This window comes from Garra rufa, chromosome 3 (genome assembly GCF_049309525.1).
Source record: "Garra rufa chromosome 3, GarRuf1.0, whole genome shotgun sequence".
NCBI classification, from domain to species: domain Eukaryota; kingdom Metazoa; phylum Chordata; class Actinopteri; order Cypriniformes; family Cyprinidae; genus Garra; species Garra rufa.
The window spans coordinates 32,178,486-32,196,250 of record NC_133363.1 but is presented as its reverse complement, the minus strand read 5'-3'; the positions used below and the strand labels follow the sequence as shown (position 1 = coordinate 32,196,250).

Genomic DNA, 17,765 nt, shown 5'->3' with positions numbered 1-17,765 from the left:
CACCACTCTCATGATGAATTCATCTTCAAAACAGAGGATTTACAGACATACTTGTTGTGTAACACATAATTAGCTAAATGATTTTAATAATAAAATCAATAAGTAAAACCTGTTTAGGTGTATAAAAAATGTTTTGTGGCACCAAATGTTATCAAAAATATTTTTGTGTTTCGAAAGCAATAAGCCTAAAAACTTGTAATCACTTCTTTTTATTTTGGTATGCTATAGTTAATGAAATATATGCAAAGTGTTAAAATACATTTAAAAATCTTAATGTTTCATAATTACAAAGACAGCACTGTATTTACATAGACTTATTCTTGTGTTCACAAATGCATTTCACAGAATATCATACAAAAGGAAATATAATTAATACATTCAGACAAAATAAAGTGGACATAATATAAAGTGAACAGTGAATAATTCCTCAAGGTCGTACTCCAGACTTTATCGCCATGATGTCTCTCTTGATGACAGGACTGCAAGACACATACAAAATGGAGTGAGGTTCTGGGGTTCATGGAGGATGATTGAAAATATGTTGTTCAACACACTGATGGGGGTAAGGTTTCAAATAACAGATATAGGGAAGACTGGCGAATGGAAGAAATGTAAACATAGAAAAAGAAAAAAGCTCTAGCTTCAAAAACAGCAGCATAAAAGCTTAAAATCAAACATCAAATGCCCCATTTATAGTGAGACAGCCTGACCTTGAGTCTGTTCCAACATTTCTAAACACCCACGTGGATCAATCTGAACAGCATCCACTGGAGGCAATTCCATAGAAAGACGTTACAATTAATTGTACTACTTGATTTCTTTCTACTTAAAACACTTGTGGCAAAGCACGGTGGTAGCGTATGATTCACGTGTGCCTGTGTGAAAGAACCCCAAGGCAGTGCAGGTTTCGGCAAAATGGGAAGGTGATCATTTTTTGTGGCAGCTGGACAGTCACTAGCATGCAGCAAGACAGAATCTTGCTTGTATCTTATTATAACCACAGAAAACAAAGTAAGTACAGTGTTTTGTTTTCTGGCTCAAAAAAATAACAAACTAATAAATACAAATGTCAGCAATCTGTCTTGTTGGCAGAACAGCCGAAATGTCTGATCAGATAAATGCCCTTTACAGTGCATTTGACAAGACAAAGAGCCATCAGAGAGGACAGGAGGTGTGCAGTAAGACATTGTGCATTCTGGGAAGCAGGAAGAGGTAGAGGTGGACAAGCAGAAGATTTAGGCCAGCAGAGGGCAGCGGTGTGCAAGCTTTGTGTCACACATACACACCCTCTGGATGAAGGCTGGAGACAAGTGGGTTCTGGAGGCTCCGTGGGTTCCCCAAGATTTGCTTGGCAGTGGTACGAGGGTTAAACTCCAAGATGGAGGAATTTGAATCTGTTATAAACACAAAGAGCCTACTGTTAAGCTTTGCCAGCATCAGTTATTTGGTTAGGTACAGGCAATGTTCCTCCAAAACCACTAGATAATATCTCTTTCATTTGGAGGACAGTCATGAAAACATGTTATCCCAAGTTTGTTAACCCTTTAGCACGTACGATCACACCAGTGTGATTTGTCTTGGCTGGTCCCTGATGCGTACGATCACACCGGTGTGATTCGAACGTTCGCCGCATCACGTGATCAGCTGCTGAATTCAAATCTGTTTTGGCGCTTTGGCTGGCTCTGAGCCAGATCGGACGCGCTGAGTGCTTGTCATAATATCACAACTATTCAGTGTTTTCAACCATATAATGCTTATTTTAGGTTTCAGACATTTAAATACACATAAGTACTAGCAAAACCATACATTTATAGTTTCTAAAACACACACTGATGTCTATGGAAGCGGCAATAATGATCCTACAAATATTTTCTGACAACATATTTTATTGATATCATATACAGATTATGTAGGTATGTATAAAGTTCACTCTCTTCTTCTCCCAGCTCACCAGAGACTTACTTTAATGTCTTTCGGGAGGAGAGGATGCATTTGCGTGTGTTAAATCCATAGACTGTAAAAAATATGGACGTAGTATCTGTGACGTCACCCGTAGGATTCTGAAGCGCTAATTTGAAGCTCATAGTGGGCGGGATTCGGCCGTCGCCATCTTGGAATCGCGTCATCGCGCGTCACTCCCGGATAATCAAAAATGGGCAAAAAGGCGGGATGTGGGTGGAGCTGGTTGCTGAAACCACGCCCGCCTAGAGCGACAGTGGTGACAGCAGCGGCAATCCCCCTGTCACTCAAGTGACCACGCCCTTAATTATGCTGAACTTTAAGGCTTAATATAACTTAAACCGATGAGTTATAAAAAAAATTCACCCCCCTCACAGTTGACATGAAGGGAAAAACTAGCTATATAGACCAAAACCATTTATTGAACCAGGCTGTAAACATACTTTTTTCTGCTGTAAAGTTGGGCATTTTAACATTGGGCAAAGTTGTGGGCTATGACTAATTTCATGGGCAATGCAGACAGAATTACAATTTAAAATCAATCAGAGCTAGAGAAATGTATCGTAATTTTTTTTTTAAATAACGCTTCATATTATAAGAAGGCTACTTTCTACAATGTATATATCCTGCAGTCATGGTGAAATTAGGTTCGTCCAACTTAAAAAACAAGAATTGAAAACAACTTTCGATTCTTGGAATCGAATCCCATTGATATCAGGGGCAGGAATCGGATTCAACTCCAAAAATATCAGAATCAAACAGAATGGTAAAAGCGTGTACAACAGTTAGTGGAAGCTAGGGATTACAGTTTTTAAAGTTTTAAATATGGATACTTTTCTTACACAAACACATCAATTTCCCTTTTTTAACCCTCTGGAACCATGTAGAGCATTGCACTTTTGATGATGGATGGATGCACTTTATTGGACTTCTATTGGACTATTGAATCTCAGCAGCCATTCACTGCCATTATAAAACTTGGAAGAGCCACTCCAGTTGTATTCCTCTGAAATACTGAATAGAATTCAGTCTTCTATATTCAGTATTCAGCATTGATTCACAAATTTAAAACATCAATTTTCTAGTTAATATAATAATAATAATAATTATTATTATTGTTGTCGGAAAAAAAGGCAGAACTTAGGCCCTATCTAATAATTATTAGGCCTTGTCCAAACTAATACGTTTTCATTTAACGCATCTTTTTCTCTCCATTTTGGCCTTCCGTCCACACTGAGACAGCGTTTTTGTCAAGGAAAACTAAGCCTTACTGAAAACACTCTCCAAAGTGGATACGTTTGGAAATGCCATTTTCGCATTGTAGTGTGGATTGTGAAAACAAAGGCTTTTGAAAATGATGGCACGTGCTTAGTCGTGATACATATTGTACTAATAGATCTATATTTATGCCCATATTGTGCCTGTAATGTGCTATTTACGTTCACACTGCTGCTACAGATTTGTTACTCATATTACAGTTCTGCAAAGATGACCAAAAAATATACTCGTGATTGCTGTTTGTGGCAAAACATGAGGACAGATGCGTTTTAGATCAGACATACATTCGGGAGTGAGTGTGACCTGGATGTGTCAGTGAATGGTTAGATATTTTCATAAATAAAATGATCCTGCCAGAAGAATTGCATGAAAACGTATCAGGTCTGTTCCATCTATATTCACTCAGTAAGCTTTTTTGAGGCTGTAGGCATCCGCAGTAAAGCGAATTCAACGTTTTCTGATGTTTCAGTGTGGATGCCCTGTTGAAAAAACCAGCTGATTAGGTATGTTTTGATGCTGGTATGCTGGTTTAAGATGGTCCTTTGCTGGTATACGCTGGACCAGCAACATGACCAGCATAAACCAGCTAAGGACCAGCATTAACCATCTAAAACCAGCAACCCAGCCTCAAAACCTACCTAACCAGCATATGTTGTTTTTTTTCAACGGGGTGAGGAGCTTTTGTAAAATGCTTGAAAACGCTAGTGTGGATGGAGAGCATTTTAAAATGAAAATGGCATTTTCAAATGTATCCGGATTAATGTACAGTAGACGTATCCTTAGGCTGTTAAAAGTATTTAGGTAGTCTCGCGTAGCCAGACCTTCAGACTGACGGCTGAAGGTCTGGAATTCATGGCAGCTTTCATTGGCCAAGGCCCGCCCATAAGACCGTTTGATGGACATGTCAAACAACCAATCACAGTTCGTTTCGTTCAGCGTCACGTTTCGGTGCGTGGAAATGCCTCCACAACAACAGACTGGCGTGCAACAAGTCAGTCATTGAAATAACCAGCATTGAAAGTTAAATAAGAAGAGGGAGAACTAGCAGTAAGTCAGTAATTTGTTCGCGAACTTCGCAAGTGTGTATAACAACAATGGCGTCTGCATAAGCACCTTTTAGCAAAACGCCGAGTAAATCAGTCTGCGCTTTGTTTCCCGGCGGACCGAAAATAAACACGACACTCGCGTCTCCTGGAAATCCGGTCAAATTCAACTAATCAGATGCCTACTTCGACATTCCTGAAGTGTTTCCAGTTAAGTGTACCATATGCATCAGACGTTTAGCCAACGTTCCGTGGGCGTGACGTCTGAGGCTGAGACTAGTATTTAGGAAACACTGATTTCTTGTGTTAGGACCACGCATACTTTATACAGGTGTTTTTGTATCAAAATACTTGTGCATTTGATGTCCAGTGTGCACAATAAATTTGATTTAAAAAATCATAAATCGTGATTAAAAATTTAAAATAATCATGAATTGATTTTTAATCGAATCCTGACCCCAAGAACTGATATGAATCGAATTGTGAGGTACAAGAAGATTCCCACACCTAGTCTGAAAGAAGAAAGTCATATACACCTAGGATGGCTTCAGGGTGAGTAAATCATGGGGTAATTTTCATTTTTGGCTGAACTATTCCTATAACTAGAGGCTTGTAAATATTGTTTGTAATTGTACACACCTTCATCACTTTGTCCATCAGGCTTGAGGAGAGAAAAATCAATCTCTTCAGTTTGCTGATTGGATAGTGCTGGAGTGACTCCTGTTTGCTGGATAAATTGTTGCAGGTTACACTGGCGTAGCTCCTTATTCAGATCATCCAGTTCCTTGCTTTTAAACTACAGGGGAACATAAGAGAGATTTAGTGTTGGGTTGGAGGAAAAAGCTGAAGCAGTGACTTTCAACAGGCAATGTTCCTTTATCGCACAGTTCTCATTTCTTGTAATAAAGCGCCCACACAGACTTAACCTCTACAATGAGGTCTAATGTCCAAGGGATGTGTCTTAAATGTAATTTTTCATACGTTCCTACTGAAGAGAGAATTGTTAGAGAACACCACCACTGTGGTTCCTGCTTAATCGTCACAAACATGTTGCTACCTTCCACCAGTAGATGAGTCTTGTTTTGTCTTTCATAATTGTACTTATTTTTATTTTGACCATCAAAGGTGTGACTAGTACTGTTGGTAATGATAACAACCTGTAGGACTAATGAATGCAGCACTGCCCTTGCAGATGGGAGTGAGACAGCAACGAAGCAATAGTGAGGTAGTGTGCATCCTGCCCTGAGGATCAGTTAGTCATAGCGAGCACACAACATGCTTTTGTTTGTCGGTGTGAGTCAACAACTAGTACAAAGATGTTTTATTTAATTTATACTGTACAGTCAGCAAGTCATTACAGCAAACTAAACCCTGACAGAGTGTTCAGGACTCTGAAATATGTGATCGTGAAATGCTGAGCTGAAAACACATGTATATAATCAAAGCTTGTACTAATTAAAATGTCAATTACAATGTAGCAATAAGACAAACATAGCAACTGTATTACAGTAATGGTAACACTAACGTCCTAATGTCATCACAGTCGATAACTGAGATGCACAATGGCGCTAATTTCGACTGTATGAGACAATATGTGACCCTGGACCACAAAACCAGTCATAAGGGTCAATTTATTTAAATTGAGATTTATACATCATCTGAAAGTCAAATAACAAGCATAATAATAAGAATTTCTAATTATGTATGATTTGTTATGACTGAGATACAGCTATTTGAAAATCTGGAATCTAAGGGTGCCAAAAATCCAAATATTGAGAAAACATGTCAATCGCCTTTCAGTAGCAATGCATATTTCTAATCAAAAACTAAGTTTTGATATATTTACGGTAAGAAATGAACTAAATATCTTCAGGTAACATGATCTTAACCGATAAAGCCATGTAATAACAAACTAATTTAGAAATGACTTTTTTCTGTCCACCTTTTTTTAAATGTAAAACTTAAACTTAAATGCGAGAGGCTCAGTTTTTTCATTTGTACAAAAACGCAGAAACTATGAATGTGTAATTCATTTTGAGAAAATGTTAGAGATGTAACAAAGTTACTGAAAATAACAACAAAAGCAATTATAAAACAGTGTAAATACAAATGGAAAACAGCTAAAAGTTTAGTAGGTTTTACTTAATTTTATAGCATTTATTATAGCATTTTATAGCATTTCTCTAGCATTTATTATTTCTGATTTGATTTCTACAAACTTGAAATGAGTACTAATAAACCATTTATTTTTTTGGGTAACATTTTACAATAAGTTGTCATTTGTTAACATTATTTAATGTATTAAATAACATGAATGGACAATGAACAATACATTTATTATACTATCTTTGTTAATGTTAGTTAATAAAAAATGAATTGTTCATTGTTTGTTCATGTTAGTTTACAGTGCATTAACTAATGATTTTAATAATGCATTAGTAAATGCTGAAATGAACATTAACTGAGATTATTAACTGCTGAGTACTGTCTATTCTTAGTTTATTCTAACTACTGAACCTTATTGCAAAATATTACCATTTTTTATTATTGTCCGAACTAACTTTTTACTGTTGAAATTCCATGTTTTTTCTGTAATATTTACTTCATCAGTGTATGCTTCTTAATATTGCAAACTATTATTTGTTATCATATTATTTTAATTATTTATCAAAATCATTAACACAATGGCTTGTAGTGCAAATAGGTAGTCTTACCGTTTACTACACTTTGTTATTCTTTTAGTTATTTATAGCAGCCAATGAATGAAGTCTTGCACATTCTCAGAAAATACCTTTACATCCTCGTTTTAAAAATAAAGGGGATATATAGTATTGGCTTTGTTATGCGACCTAAGGCATCTGTTGCATTCCTCTATAGTAGGGAAGTAGGCATATTTAGATGCAACTTATTTGGCATTATTTGGAGACTTAGGTACTTGCCAACCCATGTTGACTGCAGTATTGTCTCAGAATATGAGAAGATAGTGTAGATATCAAAAAAACAGAAATACAGACCTGCAGTTGTTCTTCTGCCAGCCTTAACTCCTTTTCTATCTCTGCAACCGATGCCTGCAATTCAACCTGGTGACGCTGGTGGTTGTTCAGTTGTTCTTTCGCAATAACTACAGATTCTTCAACACTGGGTCTGGCTTGAAGCACACCATTTCTCTTGCTTTCAATAAGCAGCTTAATATCTCGTTCCAGCTGCTCTGTTTGGTTGTCTGTGTCATGCAACCTTCGAGTGTGTTTATCCAGAGCTAAATGGAGTTCATTTTTTTGCCGTAAAATGTCCTTTTCTCTTTGAACTTCGGACTGAAATTCATCTTCCCAGTGCAGCGCATGGGCCAACTCTGCCTCATTCCGCCTTAAAAGCTGCTGTAGGTGGTCCATTTCCTTAAGGAGGTCAGGGGAAAGGTTTGGAGGAGGAGCCCGCTCCCAAACGCTCACCTCCCTCTCTAGAGCATCCACCTGTCCCTGCAAAGACTGTAGCTGCCCTTGTTGTCGTAGAATCTGCTGATAAAATGTGTCTTTGGATGGACCAGCTTGGGCAAGAGATGAGGGCGGAGATGGGGACACCCCACGTGCTTGAGAGTCTCTGGACGGTTTTTCAACCTGTTTAACATGAGTTCGGGGTGAGGTGGAGGGCCCCAGATTGAAAGTAAGAGCTTTTTTTGGCTCTTTGTGTTTGTGGGGCTCTGAATCTGGAGGTCTGGGTAATTGTGGGGCTCGATCTTGGTCTGAGCCTTCACTGCTTGTGGGGCCGGTGCGACGTAGGATGAATTGCACTTCATTGCCTAATTGGCCCAGTTTAGCCAGGGACTCCAACGGGCGTTCATTGGCCACAAGCTGCCGTTCCTTATCCCGCAGTTTCTGGATGAGAACATAACGGCCAGTTTGCCCTGGAGAGCACATTAAGAGCGAACATTAAACTACAAATGCACTAGCAGTTCAAAGAACCACACGGAGAAAGAGACAGAGCCAATAACTTACCTTTAGCCTGGGCAAGAGCAATGACTACATCCTGACAAGATGTCTTTTCTGATAGGCCACAGACGACACGTGGAACGCCATCCACCCACACCTTCAGCTCCATGACTGTGAGAAAGTCAGTAAGGAACTTCTCTACATGACAGTGCTCTGCTGAACAGATAGTGAAGAACAATTACTTACAATATAGAGAACAACTGCACTTAAAAACCACAAAAATACAGATGTGAACTGTCAAGCAGTGCTTGTTGAAATGCACCAATTATCTTGCTCCGCTGTGATTGAGGGAAAGTGTAGACTCAATTGCTTAATATGATGAACATTTAATGTAAGCTTTTATTCACATATAAACATTGGTCAATGCGCAAACATAAAGCACATGAAATATGGTAAACAGAAGTACAAACTTCCTTGCTTGATGTGTGAGAACAAACATCATCGGTTTATTTAAAGCAATTTGCAGAATCAAAATTTTGGTTGCATGAACTTGGATGGGCCAGAAATCTATTAAGTTTTACCAGAAATATCTTGTTTTGTGTTTTTATGATGAACAAACGTCTAATAGGTTTGGAAAGATATGAGGATGAGTAAAAAATGACCGAATTTTCGTTTTTGGTACTTTTTTTAAATGAAGTGGTTAAGTAGCCCAGGTCCTTCAGATGTGAAAACTGTTTACCTAAAGTTTACCTAAAGCGATTGTTCACCCAAAAATCCTAGCTTCATAAAATTATGGTTGGACCAGCCTTTCTGGGCCTTGAAAATGGTAGTTGCATTCTGTCTATGCAGGGTCAGAATTTTCATCCCTTTAAATGTAATAGATTAAATTAACTAAACTAACCGAAACTATAACACGAGACATAGTCTCGCAATAATACACTCCAAATGTTTTGCCATTCGATTATGAGGAATGCTGCTTTACAAGTCAGAAAATGGCAAAGTGTGCCATGGATTAAACCAATGAATGCCGTAATGTGTTAAAAACATTGTTACTGTTAGACAAGAGTTAGGTTTAGAGTTAAAAGTTAGGAGTATCTCAAAGAAATGTATTTTGATGGACATTCACATGTCATGTAACTGTAAGAACATGGTTCAAAAGAGTATGATCACTTTTTAACCTGACACCACATTTCTCTAGAAGTATGCATGCATGCTAAAATGAGGAACATGAGGATTTTATTCACTTCTCAGTTTCATAAAAGAACCAGGCATATTTTTCAGAAAGCATCAGCAATGCAAGCCAATAAACTCCTTCAAACAACACAGTCATTGATCAAAAAAAGCCATCAAAGTTTTGGGATATCTGCCCTTTTGCATGTTCTGACAAAAGCAATCAGCCCTATTTTGCAAGTTATCATTGATTTTGATTTACGCTGATATTCAAGCTGCTTCTTTCAAATTAACAGGTTAAGACATTTAAACCGGCTGTCCGTTTTTAGATATGCTCTGTGAGGTGAGTTACAGAGTGTCTCGTGTCCTCAACCTGCCCATATTGCTTGACTCCTGAGGCAATCATTAACCAACCTTCACATTCCTGTAAACCTTGAAACTGTGCTCACATGCTGAAAGAATGTGTGTACTATACGCACAGTCGCAACACTTCTCCCTGTCAAACTAGATTGTTTAATTTGACAAAATGGCAATAACCATAAGAGATAAGGAGTTAAAGTTAAGACAATATTTTGTCTGTCTTTCGGTGTCTCCGCAGAATATGCCTCAGGTTAATGGTTTGTATTTCATAATGCTATACTTTAACAAAGTTGTCTGGCTTGATTAAGCCACACCTCTGTTAAATATAATCATTGACTTGTTTCAACACAATGACCTTTTTAACCTTAATGAATTTTATTTAAGGTAGCTTTAACACATCAGCTCTAAAATATTAGTAAACTATAATGTCAAGGTCTCGAAATGTGTTCTTAAATTGTGGTCATGAACAAAAGCAAGACACACCACAATGGTCCATCTGGTACATGTTTACATACATTCAATTAAAAAGCAGCACAGGGAGTGGAACACAAAAATATGTTTACGTGAACCAGCTCACTGTAAACAGTGCAAATTAACTGTGTTATCTTTATCATAATTACATGACTGGCCCAAAGCTATTATATGTGTCATTAAAAGTAGTGAAAAACATTGCATGGGGTGTTAAGGTAAGTTCAACTGGTGTTCAAATACAGTCATAATCATTAGCCTAACCTTACAATTCTAGGGGTTGAGCGGATTCGTAGTTAATCCATGACCGTCCCACAGTTTGGAACACATGTGATCCACAGATTAATTGCAAAAAATAATCATAATAGAGTGAAAGTTTAGCATTTGATTTTAAACCATTCCAGCGCAAGAAGAGGCGAAAGAAACTCGATTCGGTACTCGTGAACACAAACTAAATGCTCTTTCCCATCTCTCTTTGCTTTGAACAGACACACACACAAACACAATTATGACATAATATCCATCTCGCCAATCATTCCGGTAAACACAGTCGGTTATGTCTTAAGTGAATGAAAACAGCTGAGAAAGAAATTGAACTTACATGTAGTCAACAAGAGAAAATAACAGTTGAATTTTTAAAAATGACCCCGTTCAAAAGTTTACATACACTTGATTCTTAATACTGTATTATTACCTGAATGATCCACAGCTGTGTGTTTTGTTTGTTTGTTTGTTTAGTGACAGTTGTTCATGAGTCCCTTGTTTGTCCTGAACAGTTAAATTGCCTGCTGTTCTTGAGAAAAATCTATCAGGTCCCACAAAATCGTAGTTTTTTCAGCATTTTTGTGTATTTGAACTCTTTTCAACAATGACTGTATGATTTTGAGAGCCATCTTTTCACACTGAGGACAACTGAGGGACTCATATGCAACTATTACAGAAGGTTCAAACGTTCACTGATGCTTCAGAAGGAAACACGATGCATCAAGAGCCGGTGTGTAAACTTTTGAACAAAATGAAGATACATTTTTCTTATTTTCTTATTTTGACTAAATATCTTTTTTTTGTAATTTACTTAATTTACTACCCTTCAAAAGCTCCAGAAGATACTTACATGTTTCCCAGAGGACAAAATGAATTAAATTTACCCTGATCTTCAAATTCCAAAAGTTTTCACTCCCTGGCACTTAATGCATTGTGTTTCCTTCTGGAGAATCAGTGAGCGTTTGCACTTTCTGCATATGAGCCCCTCAGTTGCCCTCGGTGTGAAAAGATGGATCTCAAAATCATACAGTCATTGTTGGGAACCATTCAAATACACAAAAATGCTGAAAAACCAAAGAAATTTTTCTGAAGAACTTAATTACATTTTTGTACTTGAATTCTACGGACCTTATTTTATTTGTAAGCTTGTTCTGTTATATTTATCTTTATATTTATATATTTATGCTTTTGATCTTATATTTTATTGGCCGTTCAATCATAAATCATGTCTTTAATCGTTTGATCTTTCTTAGTTAGGCTAGAAGTCCTTAGCTTTAAGCAATAAATAGAAAGCAAAGTTATACTGAAGCACGTTTATTTCTTGCTGACCTGAAAAACGATCTGATCCGTTTCTCAAAAACGGTAATATGATACGAACCGTGAGTTTTGTGATGCGTTGAACCACTATACAATACACTTAAAAGGCTGTGTGGTATAGTAAACACAATGCATTATTGCAACAGTAGCCTATTTAGTTCCGTTTTTATTTTTGCCATACACAGACAATAGTTGTCTGATTCATCAAGCATGTAAACTTGCATCCTTCTGGTAACTGTAGTCCTTGTTGTAGCTTCAACATAAACATTTGTGATATGATCTTGTAAAGGTTGCTTTATGTTGTAAAGCAAAACGTGGAAGTCTCTCTAAGCAATGTTATCCACACATCTTATTTTACTCAGATAGAGGTAAAGTGACACATATTCAGTAAACATGTCACTAGTGAGTTCTTTATGCCGTTTAAATAGCTTAGAATATCTACTGCACCATATACACTACCAGTCAAAAGTTAGGACACACTTCCCCATTAAAAAGAATGGGGAAGTGTGTCCAAACTTTTGACTGGTAGTGTAGAAGAAAAAATACAAAACAAGTAAATAACAAAATATTAACAATATAATATCTTAGCACATTTATACACTTGAAAACCTGTTGAAAAAGGGTTACTCAGCTAAACTTGTGAACTTTCTAGCTGTCTGGATCAGATCTGATGATGTGACTGTAATCATACACCATTCACATCCATTATATGACATTCTCTGTTTTCCCATTGTCTTTTAAACACAAATCCACCATGAAGTGTGGAGACCCATGAAATCAGCCTAGTTTGAAACATTCCATTCCTGAAATTTAAAACCATTAACCCTAAACCAGTACCATGAGCAGGAACATCAAAGATTCAGTGCGTCTAACTGACTCAACTAACTAAAGTAACACATAATGTGAAGTATATTCTAAGCATCAATTTCACAATATTTCCTCTACAGGTAAGTTTGAATTGTCAGTTGTTTGAATATGATGTTTTAGAAGGTGTGAAACGCAAATATGCTTGGGAAAAAACTTCCCATTTCTCACGTTTCCCTGTTAACATGGTCATAGAAGAGTACCCAGGAGGGCACATGCTACTAGTAACATATGGCAAACTTGAAATACGGGTTTCATGCTCTTTCTTCCGTCTGATGATGACAGATGATCCATTGTGGTCATTAGACGTCTACATGTTTGACAGCTGAAGGACCAATAGGGAAGTCTCTTTATTGACCTGGAATGTCATCTGAGAGTTCAGCTACACTAAATAAAAGACCGTATGTTGATGGCATTCTCACTCAGTGAGCCATGAGAACCAAGAAAATGTTTAAACCATCTGAATTCCATTTGTTATGTGAACCAGCCAGAACCAGGCACAGGGACATGTCTCACAGGCATTAGGTTTCCTGTGTTAAAGGGGTGAAACTGGCCTGCTTACGTAGTACTGCATATCTAAACCTTCCCCATTGTGTGCAAAAGGAGGAGTGTACTCTCTCACTCTCGAGTGAGTTCATTGACGACTACAGGTAAATAGTATCTCCAAACAAAGTCAGATACCTGAAGTATGCAGCACTACAGGTGCATCAACCTTGCTTTTCCTGCTAAAGAATTCCAGTCGATTTTTATGTAAAAGAAACAGGGAAGAGTACAAAGAACTCTCCTTAAAAAAATAAAAATAATAGTAGGAAGTTTAAGTAAAAGTCTGTGTTACAGAGTTATTAACTAAACTAAAAATATACAAAAACTTTAAATAAATGTTAATGTCTAACTTTCGTTTAGTTCAACTTGATTAATAAAACTTAATTCAACTTACAAACAATAAAAACTAATACTAAAACTAATAAAATGACAAATACACAAAACAAAATCACTGAAATCAACTACATTTAACATGAAAGTGGAAAATCAAATTCCAACTTTGAACCTGAACCACAAAACCAGCCTTAAGTAGCAAGTACATATTTGTAGCAATAGCCAAAAATACATTGCATGGGACAAAATTATCAATTTTATTTTATGCCAAAACTCATTAGGATATTTATTAAGTAAAGATCATGTTCAATGAATAGATTTTGTACATTTCCTAACATAAATATATCAAAACATATTTTTTGATTAGTAATATGCATTGCTAAGACAAATTTGGACAAATGTAAAGGTGATTTTCTCAATATTTATATTTTTTTACACCCACAGATTCCAGATTTTCAAGCTTATTTATTCAGCTTTCAGATGCTGTATAAATTTCATTTTTGAAAAACTGACCCTTATGGTTTTGTGAAAACTACAATGGTATGCTAGATATTGTGTATGTTTAATAGGTTTAACACAGAAAAAAATATATACAATTAAAAATAAATATAAATACACTCTAAAAATAGCATCAAGGTTTTCAAGGGTTGAACATCCGTGGAACCTTTCAAATGCAGAAAAGGTTCTTTATAGTGGAAAAAGGTTCTTTGGATTTTTAAAATGTTCTTTAAAATGGTTCTTTTAAGAACTGTTCACTGAAAGGTTCTTTGGGGAACCAAAAATGGTTCACCCTTTTGGAGCCTTTATTTTTAAGAGTGTACCCATTGGATTTTCCATATCCCTGTTGGAAATTTCTGATTTACTGGAATTTCCATAAAGAATAACCACAAACTCAATGCATGTTGGGAGTGGTCCTCTCTCTCAGCCCATCCTAAAATCGAGACAACCTCTTCACTAAAATTTACGACATGATTTCTAGCCTTGGGCAGCAAAAACATAAATCAGACAGACTGTTCTTTTTTTCTTTTTCTTTTTTCTTTTCTTTTTTTACGAACATTGATTTCATCACTAATGCTTTTCAAACTTGTTTTAAGATCCATAATTTAAACTGCATCGATTAAAGAAATCAATCAAGCATTTGCCGCCACTCACATACAGTATTTTGTGAACAGCATGTGACTGTAGTTGGTTTTGCATATCCAAATAAAGTGACATCATGTCGTCAGGTGAATGAAACGCAGAAGAATTTAAATGGAACTTTACCTAGTCAGACATTTCCTTAAATGATTTAAGTGAAAGATTGTGGAGAAGAATCTACTCTACAATTAGCAATTGATCGCTGTGTTAAAAAGAATCTCCAAAACATCAAGGTGAACTCCACTCTTAAAAATAAAGGTTATTTATTGGCATCAGTGGCTCTATGAAGAACCACGAACATCCATGGAACCTTCCAAATGCAGAAAAGGTTCTTTATAGACGAAAAAGGTTCTTTAGATTTTTTAAATGTTCTTCAAAATGGTTCTTTTAGGAACCGTTCACTTAAAGGTTCAATGGTTCTATGGCATTACTGCAAAAACACCCTTTTGGAACCTTTACTTTTAGTGTAGTTGTGACCCTGTTTATGTTGGGCACATGAACGTATTTCAAAGATGCATGATGTCAACAAAGTATAGAAAAAAATGATTGTTTTTAATCTGGATTTTTGATTCCACACGTTTCTGAATTTAAACTTCAAACATAAATTCTGAAAGCCTTGTTTTGTAATGATCTAGATTCACAATTTGGTACATTTCCAAGGAACAGTAGATCAGAATGGTCATCAAAAATACCAAGACATTTATTGATTAGTAATATCAAAGACTATAGAATACCCAAGACATGTGACCCGTATAGTTTTGAATGGGGAAAAATGCCTTATGTTGGTCACATGAACTTATTTCAAAGATACATGACAGTAGACCTTGTCAACAAAGTATCAAAAAGAACAATCATTATTTTGAATCTGGATTTTTGATTCCACACTTGGTTTCAGAACTTGAACTTCAAATATAAGCTCTGAAAGCCTTGTTTTGTAGTGATCCAGACTTTCACACTTAGTTACATTTTCAAGGAACAGTTGATCAGAATGCTCAGAAAAACTTCATCAAAAATACCAGGAAATCCAGCCCAATTCCCAAAGTACTAAGCATAAATCACAAACAAAAACTCAACAGAGTTTAAAAAGAGTAATCATTTTGTCAGGCATATTTAGGCCTACATTTACAAAAGTGACGGAATGAGTCAAAGCACCTGACCGCTGCAGTTTTCACTGCTTACATCAGGCAATCCACGCAGTCCAGCCGTTAAGCAAGATACATGATCTACATTAGCCGTGGATAATACACAGTAGAATTATGATGCACCATTATGACTAATTCCCTTCAGGCATTTTTCTTTCCCTGAATAAAAGCAGGTTTTGCAAAACCTCGTAACTTCAAATAGATATTATTTTTTCTGTTTTGACAAACTTCTTCCACATAGGAAGAACCTTAACTTATTCTGTGTACCAGGTTTCTTTAAACTTTGACATAAAAATTTTCATGCTATTTTCTTGCTACTAAATTAAATTCAAGGCATAATCCAAACATCCAATCAACAATTTCAACTACTTTTCCTTTGTTTAATCTGCTTTCCTTTCCAGACAGGATGGAAACACCTGAGTGGAAATTTGGCACATTTTAATGTCAAGTCTGTAGCCTAACTAGACAAACCTGCTGGTCAGACGGAAAGCTATATTTACCTTAGGGTTGAAAGCTCGCTTCTGTGTGTCTTCCTTCCTGGTTAGCATGTTGAATATATTTGAAAAAGTAGTGTCCCCGAACATGTCTAATGTGAAATCAAAGAGTTAACCTGTAACACAGATGGTGGTGTCCGACAGGTGTTGTTTTTTTCTCTGTCTACGGGAGCAGGATTAATGGCGCACTACTCGTTTCGTCTCTTGAAAGTGACTCTCTCTTTCCGCTCTTCACAATGCTGACACATACCACAGCCTTCCCATGCTCCTCCCCCTCCACAGGTAATACCAGCAATAGAGCTCTCATTATCTCTCGCCCACTATCTCTCTGTCCTGCCCTTGTGTCTGTCATTATTTTGTCAAAGGTCTGAGAGTAGTTTGTTAAACTGGCATTAGTTAGGATATAGTAGTTTATTTTGATTTCTGTCTAAGTTCCATGGCCTGTCATTGTATTTATGTGTCAAAATTGTGGTCATTGTGTTCCTATGTCGATCTAATGCTTTGACTTCCTCTATAAACTGAATAACTTCCTCCTATTAACTTTCCAGATGATACCTGCCAGTAAGAAAATGTGAATGGTGTGACAATAGGGTGTTGTAGGCAGTTATAACAAGGTGTTGCTGTACATTGTTATGAGTGTTTTTATGCAAATGCTAGCATGTGAATGTTATAAGTGGTTGTTAGAGTGTTCTGGATTGTATCTTAAGTTGAATATTCATCCACTTTTTCACATCATTAATCTGCTAACTGTAACAGTTTAAATGTCAGAATAAAACAACAAAAAATGTTTTATGGGAAAAAAGACATTGGTGGTGCTTTTCCATGCAAAGATTGGTGCTATGATTTTAGGGTGTTGTTTGTGATTTCCAGGGTCTTGCTAAGCGGTTGCTAAGGTCTTCTGAGTGTTTTGCCAGAGGTTGCTATGAGCTTGATAAGGTGTTTTGGTTGGTTGCTAGGCAATTGCTTACTGGCCCACATCAAAGAGCCCAACCCTAAACCCCCATGATAATCAGAAATGTCTCAGGACACCTCAATCTAATTCTGTAGGATTTATTTTATATTATCCCACCAATTATGCATTTATTTGTAAAAAATACATAAAAAAGTGAAGTGAAATAGTTTTACAATTACAATGTTTTTATTTTAAGATAGGCTAAATATTTAGACTACCACTCAAATGTTTCAGGTTTTATTTATTTGTTTGTTTGTTATTATTATTATTTTGAAAGTTGTCTCTTTCAAGGCTACAAATAATTGTTTTAAAATACAATGCAATGCTTTTATTTATTTAGACCTCCTTTCAAATGTTTCGGGGTTTATTTTATTTTGTTTTGTTTTACTTATTTTTTATATTTATTTATTTTGTTTAATTTTCATTTTGTGAAAGATGTCTTTCTCACCAAGATTGCAATTATTTGTTTAAAAATACATCAAAAACAGTAAAGTGTAATAGGTTTACAATTACAGTGC

The 17,765-nt window shown here is 36.4% G+C and overlaps 1 protein-coding gene across 2 annotated transcripts; it reads right to left on the bottom strand.

Moving 5' to 3' along the window:
- Window positions 1-190: 190 nt before the first annotated feature.
- Window positions 191-16,491, bottom strand: rassf7b (Ras association domain family member 7b). Of its 2 annotated transcripts, none has more exons than XM_073837186.1 (6): window positions 16,302-16,491; window positions 8,270-8,419; window positions 7,295-8,178; window positions 4,920-5,076; window positions 1,287-1,394; window positions 191-479 (listed from the first exon to the last, which is right to left on the bottom strand). In XM_073837186.1, exons 2-6 carry the CDS (start codon window positions 8,370-8,372, stop codon window positions 448-450), a joined length of 1,284 nt encoding a protein of 427 aa, XP_073693287.1. In that variant the 5' UTR covers window positions 8,373-8,419; window positions 16,302-16,491; the 3' UTR covers window positions 191-447. The 2 variants fall into 2 exon arrangements, with proteins under 2 accessions (XP_073693287.1, XP_073693288.1); XM_073837187.1 differs by having other exon boundaries at window positions 8,270-8,416.
- Between the last annotated feature and the right edge of the window lie 1,274 nt (window positions 16,492-17,765).

Bases quoted from the DNA above. Each gene is read 5' to 3' on its own strand.
- rassf7b (XM_073837186.1), bottom strand. From the start codon at position 8,372: ATGGAGCTGAAGGTGTGGGTGGATGGCGTTCCACGTGTCGTCTGTGGC. The intron at 8,179-8,269 runs GTAAGTTATTGG...TGTGCTCTCCAG, and splicing joins TGCTCTTGCCCAGGCTAAAG to GGCAAACTGGCCGTTATGTT. The intron at 1,395-4,919 runs GTGTGTACAATT...TGTTTATAACAG, and splicing joins TGATGGACAAAGTGATGAAG to ATTCAAATTCCTCCATCTTG.